General features: G+C 49.0%; 1 protein-coding gene across 1 annotated transcript in view; it reads left to right on the top strand.

Annotated features, from left to right (window-relative positions):
• The window catches only part of VIRMA (vir like m6A methyltransferase associated), a 341503-nt gene that overhangs the window by 144489 nt on the left and 178924 nt on the right, over positions 1-18090 (top strand). The window contains exon 12 of the mRNA XM_030216723.1: positions 5229-5322. Within this exon, the coding sequence (XP_030072583.1) occupies positions 5229-5322 (94 nt within the window). The remainder of the gene's footprint in view (positions 1-5228; positions 5323-18090) is intronic.

Below are 18090 nucleotides of genomic sequence, written 5' to 3'. Positions count from 1 at the left end.
GAAAGGACTGCCCCCCTCCGTAGAAGCAGTGCCAAGGTGCCAGTTTCCCCGAAGCCAGGACCCTGCCTCTGATTTGGCCACAACATGTTATTTATTTATTTATGACACTTGTTATACATGGGCAAAAAATTGGCTTCAATGCGGTTCACAATATTTATTAAAAAAAGAGAGAGAGAGCCAAAAGGAGAAAAGGGATTAAACTAATGGGCAGGAAGGTTAATGGATTAAATGAAGAAGACAGTTTTAAGTTCTTTCTTGAAGGAGGAGCGTGAGGGTTGGTGCCTAATGTAGATGGGAAGGTTGTTCCATAATTTCAGTCCCAAGTAATAGCATGCAGAGTCACAGGAGAGGGTAAAGTGTAGCTCTGATAGGGGGGTAAGAAGAAGAAGTAGTTATCTGCTAAATGAAGAAAAAGGAGGAGGTGTAGGGAATGAGCAGTTTAAGGTAAGAGGAGGCAGAGGTAAGGCGAGATTTATAAATCTTGACCCGAGCAATAACTGATAACCAGTGTTCACACATATGGAGGGTTGTGACATGGTCGAAGGGGTGGGCATTGTGAAGGAATTTGACAACCGTAGATTGAACAATTTGTAAACACATAAAGGAGAAGAGTGGAATGCTTGCATACAAAGAATTACAGTAGTTGAGGTGTGAAATAATGAGGACCAGAATAAGAGTCTTCATAGACTGTCTCAACAACTTTCTCCGACCCTGCCTTGTACCAATGTCATGTTAAAGAGGTTGGGCACATCTTGGATTAATGTGACCCCGAGTCATCGTGTTCACTGACAGTGACTACTATTGTGCCACTCCAGCCTATCTTGGAGACCCATGCCCGACCTGTCGGTTGTTTGTTGATGCCTGTGCCTAGCAGGGCATCTGAGCTGGCACCACCCTATATGATGCTTCTTTCCAGCCCATTGGGGGAGAAAGCACCCCCGCAGTTCAGCAGAAAACTCGCACCCTAGCGTTCTCTTCCAGAGCCTGGCCATAGATCCATAGACTGAAGCAGGCACAGACTCAGACTTCCCATGAAGAGTATTTTGCTGAATCTGAGTTAAACTGCTCCTGGGTATCTGAGGTTGGGCCAAAGGACTTCTTGGAGAAGCGATTCCCCTAGCCTGCCTTCAGACCTCTTCCCATCACAAGAAAGGAGGAAGTCTCCCCCAGAGGAGCTCTCCTTTGTAGGTTTTTTTTGAGGGAAATGATGGAGGCCATTCCATTTAAGTTGGAAGGTGAGGACTAGCCCAGGGTCGATTATATTGGATGCCCTTGACTATGAATTCTGTCCTATGAAAGCTGTGATTGTGCCCATTCACAATATTCTTAAAGATGCACAGATGAAGAATTGGGAGACCCCGCTCTCTGTGTAGGTTATTCCTAAGAAGGTGACTTTATGTGTAGAATCCAGAAGTCTTCCAAATTTGTGAAGCCCCATTCCATGGTGGTTGAAACCTCTTTTGAAAGCGCTGGAAGTTTGAGGACCCAGGTCTCGGCTCCCCCAGGCAGGAATTCTTGCATTCTGGAATCATTTGGGAGGAAAGTTTTTCAGATCTCTGCTCATTTTCTACATCCAGTTCTACCAGTTCTACATGAACATTTACTTGAAGACCTTGGTAAACAGTGTGCTAGAGTTTGTGGACAGGCTGCACAGTTTTGCCAGATAGCCAATAAGAAGAAGGTGTATAGAAAGCATTTGGCTAGGGCCACTTTTGATGTGGCTTCCACACATTCCGGTATAAGGATTGGCATGCACAGACTTCATGGATGCGTATGTTGGACCTAGAATCAGCAGTTTAGGGAAGGTTGATGGACGTCCCTTGCCAAGGTGATGCTCTCTTTAGGGACAGGGTGGAAGAGGTAGCAGACCTCATAAAGAAGAGAACTGATACCTTTGAGTTCCTGTCTCGGCCCACTCCTTCTGTGGCCTCCACTTCTTGGAGGTTTGCGAGTAAGGAATCAAGAGTACCTACTATCTAAGGTTCACTCCTTCCTCTCATCCTCAGCAACAGGCCCAGCCTCAGCGCTCCTGTGTTTGCTAACAGCGGAATAGGTCTAAGCAGAGGATGAACATTTGTCTGGTTCCAGCAGAGTGTGGCCAAAGAAGGGGTACCAGTCCCTGACAACCTTACCAGTAGGAGGGAGGCTGAATTTTTTCAAAGAAAGACGGACCCTTGAAAACTCAGATCAGTGCATTTTGCAAACATACCAGATGGCCTACACCCTCAATTGGATTTTCCTCCAAATTGCCTGCGAAGAGCATCAGAATTCAGTTCTTAGCACAGAGAATTGCTCGCAGAGGAATTCTCCTCCCTTCTAAAAGCATGTGTGGTTGAAACAGTTCCACCAGGGGAAGAAAAGGAAGGGATTCTAGTCCAAGAACTTCCTCATGCCAAAAAAGATGGGGGAATTTCATTTCATCCTAGACTTAAGGGCCCTGAACAAATATCTGGTAAAAGAAAAGTTCAGGATGACTTTCCTGTATATCCTTCTTCCTATGATTCAGAAAAGGTTTGGCTATGCTTTCTGAACTTAAAAGATGCCTATACCCACATTCAGATTTGTCCCAGTCGCAGGAAGTTTCTCAGATTTTGGGTGGGGAAACACCACTACCAGTTATTGTGTTCTGCTTTTGGTCTCACATCCACTCCAGAGTGTTTATCAAATGCCTCGCTGTTAGTTGCAGCATTGCTACGCAGACTGAGAGTTCATGTGTTTCCCTACCTGGATGATTGGCTGGTCAAGAGCACATCAAAGGAAGGTGCTCAAGAATCAATACAAAAACTGTTCAGTTGTTGGAGCTACTAAGGTTCATTATCAACTACCCCAAGTCCCATCTACTCCCAGTACAGCAATTAGAGTACATTGGAGCCCTGTTAGATGCGGGTCAAGTTCGAGCCTACCTACCTCAAGTGCAGGCAGATACTCTCATTTGCATTGCTACTCAGGATCAGCACAGTCAGCAGGTCACAGCTTAGCAGCTGTTGAGGTTGTTGGGCCACATGGCTTCTACAATACATGTTGCACGCATGACTCGCCTTCATTTATAGGGTGCCCAGTGGACCCTTGCTTCCTGATGGTGTCAAGCCATGGGGAACGTCTGGAATTCATCTTGGTCACACCAGAGTTGTCTCAATTGCTGCTATAGTGGACGATTTGATCCAATTTGACACGGGACTCCTATTTCAAAATTCTTTGCAGATTCTGACCACAGATGTATCCAATCTGGGATGGGAAGCTCATGTAGATGGGCTACACACCCAGGGGCTGTGAATGCTTTCTGGGAACTGTGGGACCACTGGGAGTGTGGCCCCAGTAACCTAGAAATCGAGGGATAATATGAGAGCACGAGGCTCGCCCAGAGGCAGTTGTGACCCAGTCGGTGGAGAGAGGGTGCTAGTGTACAGCACAAGCAGCAGGTGAAGGTGGACCTCTAAGTGGCTGCGGGGTAACCCTAGGAGGGTGGCTGTGCATTTCATGACAGTCATGGTTGAGTCAGGAGCCCACTTACAATCAGTCTTCATTAAAGAGATTTGCAAAGCTGCAACATGGTCTTCAGTTCACATATTCACATCTCACTACTGCTCAGAGCAGAATACCCAGTGCAACAGCTGATTTGGCCAGACAGTTCTGCAGAATTTGTTTGAAGTCTAGAATCCAACTGCACCCTCCTAGCCTATTCTTTTCTGTTCCAGGCTATATCTTCACAACAGGCTATTCATTTGTTAGTGGTGTTGGTTCTGGTTGGCCTTGCTGTTGCAAGTCCCTATTACTGTTTGTTATTTTCTAAGCTTGGTAGCTAGAGATTCTCACATGTAAGAAACTCTGTCCTGTTTGTCCTTGGAGAAGGCTACTTGTAACTGGTGTTCTCTGAGGACAGCAGGACAAGTATTCCTACTTATCCTCCCACCTTCTCTAGGAGTTGCATTCTTTATGCTTTTTAATCTAACTGCGGGTCCTGTGCGACTTGGGCATTTGGGAAGGCACTTGTGCATGTGTGGTGGGGGCCTGCCTAAGGCTTCTAAAAGATGTAGCATGCTGGGCAGCATTTGCACCAAGGCTCCGTCGGTAATGTCATCCACATGTGAGAATAATTGTCTGTCCTCAGAGAACATCTGCTACAGGTGAGTAACTGTGTTATTTTATTGTATTTTTTAGTTTCAAGTAACTGAGCAGAAGGAAAGGCATCATTAGCATATTGATGAAGCATTGTATGTTTTATCACAGTCACTGATTAGATTCTGGTGGCTTATTGTGGTAAATTCCATAACCATTGGTTATCTTTCACACAAAGTTTGGCACTTGATTGGTCTACTTGAATAATTAAAAAAAAAAAAAAACAAGCAGTAAGAAGCAGAATGGAAAAGATGAATTTATGGTTTGGTAAAGTAGGTTAATGCAAGTACTGTCATAGCAAAGTTGACAATACCAAAAGTAAGAGCACATACACAAAGGATGTCATTTTCTAACAGTGGAAGCTAATGCATTAACAAATAACCTCTCATATGGGCAGATGATCAAAGGCAAATGTGGGCATAGAGGCCATTATCGTTGGACTGGCGCCTGCGTTTTCCTGTGTCCTATGATCAGAGCCGGCAAGCGCAAGTAGCAATCAGCTCACCAGCCCTGAGCGCAAGTAGCATGCAAATACATGCTAAACAGGGCTTTAGGTATTCCTCCCCAATGCTCAATGGGCAGTGCACCAAATATTGGCGCTGCTTCTGCTGCAAACCCTATGCCAGCCTTGGAGCTGATGTTAGGATTTGCAGAGCATTGGGAAGAGATGCAGAGCCCTGCACAATGCATTTACAGGCTCCCCCACCACCACCACACCACCTCACTGGAAACAAGGGACTGGAGGTCCAGTGGGCATAAATTTGCACGCTATTAATTAGCTTTGATCATCAGGGCTTTATTTCCTTGCGCTGTTCCGGCACTAATTTTAAAGCATGGGGAAATTGATCATTGGCCCAATAGTGAGAGTTAATGGATTTCAGTTTCAGATTTCTTACTCGCCTTTTCCAAATCCAAGCTGTAGGCAACTTAATTCAGGTACACAAACTATGTCCCTGGTCTTGTGGCTCATAGTTGTACCTGAGGCAAAGGTAGGTGAAGTGACTTGTCCATGCTTATAAATAGTGTCCGTGGGAGAACTGGAATTTGAACCCTGCCTGATTTGCAACCTGCTTCTCTAACCAAAATGAAATGTTTGTTTCTCTCTTGTTTAGAATATGGATAACCTGATGACCCAGGAAGGAGTTGGTCTTCTTACAGCACTGCGACTTCTCTGCCATGTGGCCTGCCCACCGTCTGCTGTAGAAGGTATGGTGCTACAGCATGGAAACAGTTACAATAGAGCAGAAACTGTTTTCAGGGATGTTAACAGAGGAGGAGAAGTAGTGTAACCAACCGGACGCTTCCACAAAGAACAACAGGTTGAAAGTGTATGTCCAAAATAAACATCTTTTTTAGAATAAAGACATTTATTTTGGGCATAAGCTTTCGTCCTATTGTTCTTTCTGGAAGTATCCTGTAGGTTACAGTACTTCTCCTCCTTTGCTGCTACGTCTGTAGTGTTCCGCATTCCTCCACCCTTGTGGACCCCTCCTTGTAATTCAGGGGTAACAAATCATGAAAAAATATTACTTTACATTTTGGCTTCCTGCTAATCTATTTTTGTCTAGTTTTAATTTTAAGGTTCTGTGCTGATGATATGAAAAGTTTTTTCATTAGTTTATGTAAAGGAGATGCCATTGTACTTCAGACCTACTCCATTAATTACCCAACTCTTAATTCATTTCAACACCTCCTAATATCACATTAATGGGTATTTATAGTATAGGATCTCTCAGATAACTCTGACACCACCATACAGGCCTGTATGGTGGTGTCAGAGTTATCTTAGAGATCCTATACTATACTATCAATACCCATTAATGTGATATTAGGAGGTGTTGAAATGAATTAAGAGTTGGGTAATTAATGGATTTGTACATATGAGAAACCCCCTCTATTAAAGATTTGTGTGATACCATAAATTTGATGATTGTACTTCAGACCGGCACGTGCCAAAAAGCTAAGGGCCCGATATTCAGCCGGAGGTGATCAGCATTTTCCTGCCTGCTGCTTGCGTTAAACCTAGAAATTAAATGCTGGGCCATGTATGGGCAGTGGCATTGAATTTCTGGGTTTCTGGAGCTGGCTAACGCATAGCCCAGTAAGTGCAATATTCAGCACAACTGGCTAGGGTTCATCACATAAGCATAGGACTGACTTCTATGTGTTCCTGGCTGGTTAGAACATAAGAATAGCCATGCTGGGTCACACCAGTGGTCCATCTAGCCCAGCATTCCCTTTCCAACAGTGGCCAATCCAGGTCACAAGTACCTGGCAGAAACCTAAATAGTAGCAGCATTCCATGCTACCAATCCCAGAGTAAGCAGTGTCTTCCCCATGTCTTTCTCAAGAATATAAGAATAGCCATACTAAATATCGGCACTTAACCAGCCAACTGCTGACTCCGCCCTCAGAACACCATCACTAAATACCTGAAATTTTCAGTTCGGCATTAAGTAGTTATTTTCAGCGGCACAAACTGATTAAGTGCCACTGAAAATTAGTGGTTAGCCCTGAACAGGCGATTTAACCGGTCAGTTTAGCTCTTTTATAACTGTAGGTGACTTGCTCTACTGTGGAGTAAAGGAGGACAAAGGAATATATGATAGGAGTGTTCAAATACCTTGAAGGAACAAACAGAGTTGTATGCAAAAGTTTAGGCATTCACGGTCAAATTATATGTTTCAATGAATAATATTAGTGTCTACTTGGTACAAAGTTAAACACAGCATCTTATGGCAAATCTTAATGGTTTATTGCTTTTTTTGCTGATTTTAACAGATTGAATATGGCAGAAGTAAAAGTTTAGACATCTTTCAGTTGATTCAGTGTTACTTTTTTCAAAAGTTTATGATAAAGTCCAAAAACTTAGGAGTTGTTAGGCCTTCAATTAGGCAACAAAAATGATTCCATAGTTTACTCCAACCCATCTAACCCTCACCTTGTGATTGTTCTGTCTACTTTCAACAACTTTGGACTTTTCTAGGCATTTGAAAATGAAGACAGTTCACTTCTGTGGTCTGTGTCCTGAAAATGGCAAGGACAGATCATGATCAAGTATACTGTAACCAGGCGCCTCTCTTGTGCAGCCAGGGCTAGAACAATCTCCTCTAACCACAGCCTCCCGGTACAATGAAGAAACAGATATCCACCAGTAACTTCAAACTTGAGGACTTTATTCCATGCAGGTTTCTAGTACACAGTTCCAACAGCAGCATTCACTTTCAATCCTAAGCACCTATAAGCCACCTGAAAGTGTGTGGCCAGTAGTCCCCTTTAAGCAGAAGACTCTTAGCACATGTCAGGATTCAATATAGGCTACAGTCGACTTCAGTCTAGGCTCTTTATCCAGTGCACCATAATCATTAGTTCAATTCCAAACAGCAGCAGTCCATTCAATTCATCATCATAGTTAAATCACAAAGCAGCAGTTATACTTCTATTCTCTTCACCCTCATAATGAGCTCCATATTTTAGGGACTTCTCACACCCAAGGGATTCCCCCTGCAACAGCTTCACTAGTAAGGTCAATACTTTAGGGACTTCTTCTTACCTAAGGATTTTCAGGCTGAAGATACTTCCCAGACTTCAGTACTTTAGGGACCTCTCTGCCCAAGGGTTTTCGGCCTGCAAATACTTCTCAGACTCCAGTACTTTAGGGCCTTCTCTGCCCAAGGGTTTTCGGCCTGCAAATACTTCTCAGACTCCAGTACTTTAGGGACCTCCCTGCCCAAGGGTTTTCAGCCTGCAACTGCTTCTCGCCTTCCTTGCTGCTCTCCCTGAACTGAACTGCTGAGACTCCTTCCCACCTGCCTAATCAATCCCTGGCTTGTGCCTTCACAACCAATCCTTCTCCCCTCATTAGCTTCTCTACATATCAGCTGAGTTGAGCATGAGCCTAATGAGGAGCTCCTGCACACAGGGTTTCCTAGCTCTCTTTCCCCCTAGGGGCAGCCAATCTACACATCCTGTCAGCTTATTCCCTTGTCTTCCCCTATTGCAGCTAGAAGTCCAGTCCGGGTTCCTCATCTCACCCACTGGCTCCTTGCCTGCAATGCCTTCTGGGACTTGTAGTTCAGACTGAAACTGCCTTAACCCAACTATCCTGGATGTGACTTTATCACAATACACAGTGCTTTTTTTGTAGAAAAAAAGGTGCCAGTACTTATTATGGGTGGGGTCACCACATATGGCCCCACCCCTATTATAGCCACACCCACATTAGCCACACCCCTTATACCAGCCACGGCGCATATAAACAGACATCATTGAAAATATTATACTAGTATAGGAGAAAAAAATAACATGATTTTTTTTTTCATTATAAATAATTTCTGTAAGCTGTTACAGCTCCAGTATACCCAGAGCAAAATAAGACAGTAGATGTAAATTCTCAAACTGGACATATTCCAAACACTAAAATGAAAATAAAATGATTTTTTTTCTACCTTTCTTGTCTGGTGACTTTGTTTTTCTATCCATATTGGTCCCAGTCTCTGATTCTGCTGCTCTCTATCTGTTCTCTTAACACTGTTTCCATGGCTTCCTTTCCATATATTTCTTTACTTTCCTCCTTTCTTCTTCATTTCTTGCCCTACATCCATAAGTAAAAGCTGGGTCCTCCTCCGTGGAATTGACTGGAGGAGGTATAACATGGATCTAGCTTTTGCCTGGTTTCTTCATCCATGTGCAGTTTTTCTCCTCTCTTCCCTTTCCCTCATCTCCATCCTTGTGCATCTTCTTCTTCTTTTTTCTTTCTTCCCCTCCATTCATATCCAGCACTTCTCCTCTCTCCTCCCCTCCATCCATGTCCAGCATTTCTCCTCTCTCTTCCCTCCCCTGTATCCATAAGTACATAAGCACCGCCAAACTGGAAAAAGACAAGGGTCCATCAAGCCCAGCATCCTGTCTCCGACAGCGGTCAATCCAGGCTTCAAGAACCCGGCAACCCCCCCCCCCCCCCCCCCCCCCAGTTTTTTTTTAATAATGTTCAATGGACTTTTCCCTCAGGAATCTATCCAAACCCCCTTTAAATTCCGTAAGGCCAGCTGCTGTCACTACATTCTCCGGCAACGAGTTCCAGAGTTTAACTACACGCTGAGTAAAGAAAAACTTTCTCCTATTTGTTTTAAATCTACCATATTCTAGCTTCATCTTGTCCCTTGGTTTGCTTGTTGTTTGAAAGTGTAAACAAACGCTTCACATCTGTTCGCTCTAATCCTCTCATTATCTTGTATACTTCTATCATATCACCCCTCAGCCGCCTTTTCTCCAAGCTGAAGAGCCCTAACCTTCTCAGCCTTTCCTCATAGGGAAGTCATTCCATTCCCTTTATCATTTTCGTCGCCCTTCTCTGCACCTTCTCTAATTCCTTTATATCTTTATTGAGATGCGGCGACCAGAATTGGACACAATACTTGAGGTGCGGTCGCACCATGGAGCGATACAACGGCATTATAACATCCTCGTGTTTGTTTTCCATCCCTTTCCTAATAATACTCAACATTCTGTGCGCTTTCTTAGCCGCTGCAGCACACTGAGCAAAAGTTTTTAACGTCTTATCAACGATGACTCCCAGATCCCTTTCTAGGTCCGTGACTTCTAACACGGAACCTTGCATGACATAGCTGTAATTCGAGTTCCTCTTTCCCACATGCATCACTATGCACTTGTCAACATTGAACTTCAACTGCCACTTGCACACCCAATCCCCCAGTCTCGCGAGGTCCTCCTGTAATCTTTCACACTCCTCCTGCGACTTTATGACCCTGAATAACTGTGTCATCTGCAAATTTAATTACCTCACTAGTTACTCCCATCTCAAGGTCATTTATAAATATGTTAAAAAGCAGCAGTCCCAACACAGACCCCTGCGGGACCCCACTAACTACCCTTCTCCACTGAGAATACTGACCATTCAACCCTACTTTTTGCTTCCTATCTTTCAACCAGTTCTTAATCCAAAGTAATACCCTACCTCCAATCCCACGACTCTCCAGTTTCCTCAGGAGTCTTTCATGAGGCACTTTGTCAAACGCCTTTTGAAAATCCAGATGCACAATATCCACCGGCTCCCCATTGTCCACATGTTTGTTCACCCCTTCAAAAAAATGTAGTAGATTGGTGAGGCAAGACTTCCCTTCACTAAATCCGTGCTGACTTTGTCTCATCAGCCCATGTTTTTGTATGTGCTCTAATTTTATTCTTAATAGCCTCTACCATTTTGCCCGGTACCGATGTCAGACTCACCGGTCTATAATTTCCCAGATCGCCTCTGGAACCTTTTTTAAAAATCAGCGTAACATTGGCTACCCTCCAGTCTTCCGGTACCACACTCTATTTTAGAGATAGATTGCATATTACTATCAGTAGCTCTAGAAGTTCATTTTTCAGTTCTGTTAATACTCTGGGATGAATACCATCAGGACCTGGTGATTTACTACTCTTCAGTTTGCAGAACTGACCCATTACATCCTCCAAGTTTACAGATAATTCGTTTAGTTTCTCCGACTCGCCTGCTTCAAATACGCTTTCCGGCACCGGTGTCCCTCCCAAATCTTCCTTGGTGAAAGCCGAAGCAAAGAATTCATTTAATTTCTCCGCTATTTTCTTGGTCTTCCCTGATCGCCCCTTTAACACCATTTTCGTCCAGCGGCCCAACCGATTCTTTAGCCGGCTTCCTGCTATTAATGTATCTAAAAAAATTTTTACTATGTATTTTTGCTTCTAACGCTAATTTTTTTTCAAAGTCCTTTTTACCCTCCTTATCTCCGCTTTGCAATAATTCTCAATCCCCTCTTCTCCTTTGAAGTCCAGCATTTCTCCTCTCTCCCTGCCAACTCCTCCATCCATCCATGTCCAGCAATTCTTCTTTCTCCGAGGACAAGCAGGCTGCTTGTTCTCACTGATGGGTGACGTCCACGGCAGCCCCTCCAATCGGAAACTTCACTAGCAAAGTCCTTTGCTAGCCCTCGCGCGCCCGTGCGCACCGCGCATGCGCGGCCGTCTTCCCGCCCGAAACCGGCTCGAGCCGGCCAGTCTTCTTTTGTCCGCACTCGGTACGGTCGTGTTTCGCCGTGTCGGGCCCCGGAAAGTTGACCTCGCGCGTCCAAATTGTTTTTTGAGCGTGTTTTTTCTTCGGAAAAGCTTTTCTAAAGTCGGGAAGTGCTCCGGAAACCCTCCACCGGGTTTCGTGTCAATCCTCCCCGTACTTCCAGCTTTTTGCCCCGGTAAGTTTTCTTTCGTCGTCGGGGTAGGCCTCTTTTTGGCCTCGGTCGAGATTTTTCTCCCTCTAAATTTTGGTGCTTCAATTTTCGCCATTTCGGCTTTTGATTTCGCCGGCGTGATTTTTCCGCCCATGACATCGAAGCCTTCCAGCGGCTTCAAGAAGTGCACCCAGTGCGCCCGGGTTATCTCGCTCACTGATCGACACTCGTCGTGTCTTCAGTGTCTGGGGGCCGAGCACCACCCTCAGAACTGCAGTCTGTGTTCCCTGCTTCAAAGGCGGACTCAGGTAGCGAGACTAGCCCAGTGGAACGTGTTGTTCTCGGGCTCTTCGTCGGCATCGGCACCGGGATCTTCGAGTGCATCGACGTCGTCAGCGTCCAGACCATCTTCCTCGGCCGCCCTTGCATCGAGCGCATCGAGGCATCGGGCCTCTGCATCGGCGCCGAGACATCGGATAGCTGCATCGACGTCGGTGGTACCAGGACCTCGTCTGCTGATGTCGTCGGACGGTGGTGCATCGGGTGGAGTGCAGGTGAGGGCTGTCCATTCCCCTGCTGGTGGCGGTGAGCCCTCGGGTGGGTCTCCTCCTACCCTGAGGGCTCCTGCGGTACAGCCCCCCCGAGATCGACCCTCTTCGGTCTCGGCCCCGAGGAAGCGACGGGTGGATTCGACGTCCTCCTCGTCGGTGCCGGGGAGCTCCGGTGACATGCTTCGGAAGAAGTCGAAGAAGCATCGACACCGGTCCCCTCCCCGCGTCGGCACCGAGAGCTCTGGGTCGCCGAGGGAGTCGGCACCCAGCAGGCATCGGCACCGAGAGGACCGCTCACCCTCTGTTCAGGAGGTGTCGATGCGCTCCGCTCTGGACAGCCCGGAACAGCCTCCACGCCCGGAACAGGTACTGACGTCGACGCCTGCATCGACCTCCATGCCTTTCTCTGCAGCCGCTCTGAACGAGAGCCTCCGGGCCGTTCTCCCAGAGATTCTGGGGGAGCTGTTGCGCCCTACCCCTCCGGTACCGGCGGTGCTTGCGCCTCCGGTACCGTCGAGCGTGGCGCCGGCTGGCCCATCGCCCGGGGTGAGGTCCCCGACGTCGGTACCGCGTGCGGTGCCGACTGCGGCCACCTCCCAGGAGGGCTCCCCGACTACGTCGGCGGAGGGAGCTTCGCCGATGCGGGCGAGGGAGTCTACCTCTCGACGCCCCCATCGTGGACGTGGCTCCACGGAGTCGAGCCGGGCCCGGTTACAGACGCAGGTCCGTGAACTTGTGTCTGACACCGAGGGTGAGGCCTCGTGGGAAGAAGAAGAAGATCCCAGATATTTCTCTGACGAGGAGTCTGAGGGTCTTCCTTCTGATCCCACTCCCTCTCCTGAAAGACAGCTTTCTCCTCCTGAGAGTCTGTCTTTTGCTTCCTTTGTCCGGGAGATGTCTACGGCCATCCCCTTCCCGGTGGTTGTGGAGGACGAGCCCAGGGCTGAAATGTTTGAGCTCCTGGACTATCCTTCTCCACCTAAGGAAGCGTCCACTGTTCCCTTGCATCATGTCCTAAAAAAGACATTGCTTGCGAACTGGACGAAACCTCTAACTAATCCCCACATCCCCAAGAAGATCGAGTCCCAGTACCGGATCCATGGGGACCCAGAGCTGATGCGCACCCAGTTGCCTCACGACTCTGGAGTTGTGGATCTGGCCCTAAAGAAGGCTAAGAGTTCTAGAGAGCATGCTTCGGCGCCCCCGGGCAAAGACTCTAGAACCTTAGACTCCTTTGGGAGGAAGGCCTACCATTCCTCTATGCTCGTGTCCAAGATCCAGTCTTACCAGCTCTACACGAGCATCCACATGCGGAACAATGTGCGGCAGTTGGCGGGCTTGGTTGATGCTCTTCCCCCTGAGCAAGCCAAGCCTTTTCAGGAGGTGGTCAGGCAGCTGAAGACGTGCAGAAAATTCCTGGCCAGAGGAGTTTATGACACTTTTGATGTTGCGTCCAGGGCCGCTGCTCAAGGTGTGGTGATGCGCAGGCTCTCATGGCTGCGTGCCGCCGACCTGGAGAATAGAATCCAGCAGCGGATTGCGGACTCGCCTTGCCGTGCGGATAACATTTTTGGCGAAAAAGTCGAACAGGTGGTAGAGTCTCTCCACCAGCGGGACACCGCATTCGACAAATTCGCCCGCCGGCAGCCTTCAGCTTCTACCTCTACAGGTAGACGATTTTTCGGGGGAAGGAAGACTGTTCCCTATACTTCTGGCAAGCGTAGGTACAATCCTCCTTCCCGACAGCCTGCGGCCCAGGCTAAGCCCCAGCGCGCTCGCTCTCGTCAGCAGCGTGCGCCTCAGCAAGGCCCCGCGGCTCCCCAGCAAAAGCAAGGGGCGAGCTTTTGACTGGCTCCAGCAGAGCATAGCCGACATCCAAGTGTCAGTGCCGGGCGACCTGCCAGTCGGGGGGAGGTTGAAAGCTTTTCACCAAAGGTGGCCTCTCATAACCTCCGATCAGTGGGTTCTCCAAATAGTCCGGCAAGGATACACCCTCAATTTGGCCTCAAAACCTCCAAATTGTCCACCGGGAGCTCAGTCTTACAGCTTCCAGCACAAGCAGGTACTTGCAGAGGAACTCTCCGCCCTTCTCAGCGCCAATGCGGTCGAGCCCGTGCCATCCGGGCAAGAAGGGCTGGGATTCTATTCCAGGTACTTCCTTGTGGAAAAGAAAACAGGGGGGATGCGTCCCATCCTAGACCTAAGGGCCCTGAACAAGTATCTCGTAAAAGAAAAGTTCAGGATGCTTTCCCTGGGCACCCTTCTCCCCATGATTCAGCAAAACGATTGGCTATGCTCTCTGGACTTGAAGGATGCCTATACACACATCCCGATACTGCCAGCTCACAGACAGTATCTGCGATTTCAGCTGGGCACACGCCACTTCCAGTACTGTGTGCTACCCTTTGGGCTCGCCTCTGCACCCAGGGTGTTCACAAAGTGCCTAGCTGTGGTAGCAGCGGCGCTTCGCAGGCTGGGGGTGCACGTGTTCCCATATCTCGACGATTGGCTGGTGAAGAACACATCCGAGGCAGGAGCCCTGCAGTCCATGCAGATGACTATTCGCCTCCTGGAGCTACTGGGGTTTGTGATAAATTACCCAAAGTCCCATCTTCTCCCAGTGCAGAAACTCGAATTCATCGGAGCCCTGCTGGATTCTCGGACGGCTCGCGCCTATCTCCCAGAGATGAGAGCCAACAACTTGTTGTCCCTCGTCTCGCGGGTGCGAGCGTCCCAGCAGATCACAGCTCGGCAGATGTTGAGATTGCTGGGCCACATGGCCTCCACAGTTCATGTGACTCCCATGGCCCGCCTTCACATGAGATCTGCTCAATGGACCCTAGCCTCCCAGTGGTATCAGGCCGCTGGGGGTCTAGAGGACGTGATCCACCTGTCCACGAGTTTTCTCGAATCCCTGTTTTGGTGGACGATTTGCTCCAATTTGACTCTGGGACGTCCCTTCCAAATTCCTCAGCCACAAAAAGTGCTGACCACGGATGCGTCTCTCCTGGGATGGGGAGCTCATGTCGATGGGCTTCACACCCAAGGAAGTTGGTCCCTCCAAGAACGCGATCTACAGATCAATCTTCTGGAGTTGCGAGCGATCTGGAACGCTCTGAAGGCTTTCAGAGATCGGCTGTCCCACCAAATTATCCAAATTCAGACAGACAATCAGGTTGCCATGTACTATGTCAACAAGCAGGGGGGCACCGGATCTCGCCCCCTGTGTCAGGAAGCCGTCAGCATGTGGCTCTGGGCTCGCCGTCAGGGCATGGTGCTCCAAGCCACATATCTGGCAGGCGTAAACAACAGTCTGGCCGACAGGTTGAGCAGGATTATGCAACCTCACGAGTGGTCGCTCAATTCCCGTGTGGTGCGACAGATCTTCCAGGCGTGGGGCACCCCCCTGGTGGATCTCTTCGCATCTCAAGTGAACCACAAGGTCCCTCAGTTCTGTTCCAGGCTTCAGGCCCACGGCAGACTGGCGTCGGATGCCTTCCTCCTGGATTGGGGGGAAGGTCTGCTGTATGCTTATCCTCCCATACCTCTGGTGGGGAAGACTTTGTTGAAACTCAAGCAAGACCGAGGCACCATGATTCTGATTGCTCCCTTTTGGCCGCGTCAGATCTGGTTCCCTCTTCTTCTGGAGTTATCCTCCGAAGAACCGTGGAGATTGGAGTGTTTTCCGACCCTCATCACGCAGGACGACGGGGCTCTTCTGCATCCCAACCTCCAGTCCCTGGCTCTCACGGCCTGGATGTTGAGGGCGTAGACTTTGCCTCTTTGGGTCTGCCAGAGGGTGTCTCCCGCATCTTGCTTGCTTCCAGGAAAGACTCCACTAAGAGAAGTTACTTCTTTCATTGGAGGAGGTTTGCCATCTGGTGTGACAGCAAGGCCCTAGATCCTCGCTCTTGTCCTACACAGACCCTGCTTGAATACCTTCTGCACTTGTCTGAGTCTGGTCTCAAGACCAACTCCGTAAGGGTTCACCTTAGTGCAATCAGTGCATACCATTACCAAGTGGAAGGTAAGCCGATCTCAGGACAGCCTTTAGTTGTTCGCTTCATGAGAGGTTTGCTTTTGTCAAAGCCCCCTGTCAAGCCTCCTACAGTGTCATGGGATCTCAATGTCGTTCTCACCCAGCTGATGAAACCTCCTTTTGAGCCACTGAATTCCTGCCATCCGAAGTACTTGACCTGGAAGGTCATTTTCTTGGTGGCAGTTACTTCGGCTCGTAGAGTCAGTGAGCTTCAGGCCCTGGTAGCCCAGGCCCCTTACACCAAATTTCATCACAACAGAGTAGTCCTCCGCACTCACCCTAAGTTTCTGCCAAAGGTCGTGTCGGAGTTCCATCTGAACCAGTCAATTGTCTTGCCAACATTCTTTCCCCGTCCTCATTCCTGCCCTGCTGAACGTCAGCTGCACACATTGGACTGCAAGAGAGCATTGGCCTTCTACCTGGAGCGGACACAGCCCACCAGACAGTCCGCCCAATTGTTTGTTTCTTTTGACCCCAATAGGAGGGGAGTGGCTGTAGGGAAACGCACCATATCCAATTGGCTAGCAGATTGCATTTCCTTCACTTACGCCCAGGCGGGGCTGGCTCTTGAGGGTCATGTCACGGCTCATAATGTTAGAGCCATGGCTGCGTCGGTAGCCCACTTGAAGTCAGCCTCCATTGAAGAAATTTGCAAAGCTGCGACGTGGTCATCTGTCCACACATTCACATCTCATTACTGCCTGCAGCAGGATACCCGACGCGACAGTCGGTTCGGGCAGTCAGTTCTTCAGAACCTGTTTGGGCTTTAGGATCCAACTCCACCCCCCGAGGGCCCTGTTTGTTCTGTTCCAGGCTGCACTCTCAGTTAGTTGGTAAATTTTTTAGGTCAATCTCAGTTATGTCCTCGCCGTTGCGAGGCCCAATTGACCATGGTTGTTGTTTTGAGTGAGCCTGGGGGCTAGGGATACCCCATCAGTGAGAACAAGCAGCCTGCTTGTCCTCGGAGAAAGCGAATGCTACATACCTGTAGAAGGTATTCTCCGAGGACAGCAGGCTGATTGTTCTCACAAACCCGCCCGCCTCCCCTTTGGAGTTGTGTCTTCCCTTGAAGTGTATTGTCTTGCTACATACTGGACTGGCCGGCTCGAGCCGGTTTCGGGCGGGAAGACGGCCGCGCATGCGCGGTGCGCGCGGGCGCGCGAGGGCTAGCAAAGGACTTTGCTAGTGAAGTTTCCGATTGGAGGGGCTGCCGTGGACGTCACCCATCAGTGAGAACAATCAGCCTGCTGTCCTCGGAGAATACCTTCTACAGGTATGTAGCATTCGCTTTATCTCCTGCTCTCCTCTCCATCCATTTCCAGCATTTCTTCTCTCTCCCCTGCCCTCCCCTCCCATCCATGTGCATCGCCTTCCTGTCTTCCCTCCCCTCCATCCGTGTCCAGCATGTCTCCTCTCTCCCCTGCCTTCCCCTCCCATGTCCAGCGATTCTCCTCTCCTCTCCCCTGCCCTCCCCTCTCATCCATGTCCAGTGATTCTCCTCTCTCCCCTGCTCTCCTCTCCCATCCATGTCCAGCGATTCTCCTCTCTCACCTCCCATCCATATCCAGTGATTCTCCTCTCTCCCCTACTCTCCTCTCCCCTCCCATCCATATCCAACAATTCTCTCTTCCCTGCCCTCCCATCCATGTCTAGCATGTCTCCTCTCTCCCCTGCCCTCCCCTCCCATCCATGTCCAGCGATTCTCCTCTCTCCCCTGCCCTCCCCTTTTACCCATGTCCATCAATTCTCTCTTCCCTGCCTTCTCGTCAAATCAATGTCCAGCGATTCTCCTTTCTCCCCTGCCCTCCCCTCCTCTCTCCCCTGCCCTCCCCTCCTCTCTCCCCTGCCCTCCCCTCCCATCCATGTCCAGTGATTCGTTCAAACCCCAGCCCCACCCCCCCGACTTTCTGTTCGTGCACCCGTGCTCCCTGCCTTGAAATCTTTAGTTTACCCGAAGTCACAGCGAACCGGCAGTAAAAGCAGCAGGCACTGGCAGGCAGGCTTGACTCCTCATTGCTTCCCTTCCTCTCAGCGTGTCTCATCCTCGCGGAAAGGAAATTACATCAGAGGAAGGTGGGATGCGCTGAGAGGGAAGGGAAGCTCTTGGCGTCTTCAGGGACTAAGAGCAAAATGCGTAGGGCTGTGATAAAATGGGCTTTGACAAGGGAGTTCTATCGCT

The sequence above is a fragment of the Microcaecilia unicolor genome, chromosome 1 (genome assembly GCF_901765095.1).
Source record: "Microcaecilia unicolor chromosome 1, aMicUni1.1, whole genome shotgun sequence".
In the NCBI taxonomy this organism is placed as follows: domain Eukaryota; kingdom Metazoa; phylum Chordata; class Amphibia; order Gymnophiona; family Siphonopidae; genus Microcaecilia; species Microcaecilia unicolor.
This window is presented reverse-complemented; position numbering and strand designations above follow the sequence as displayed.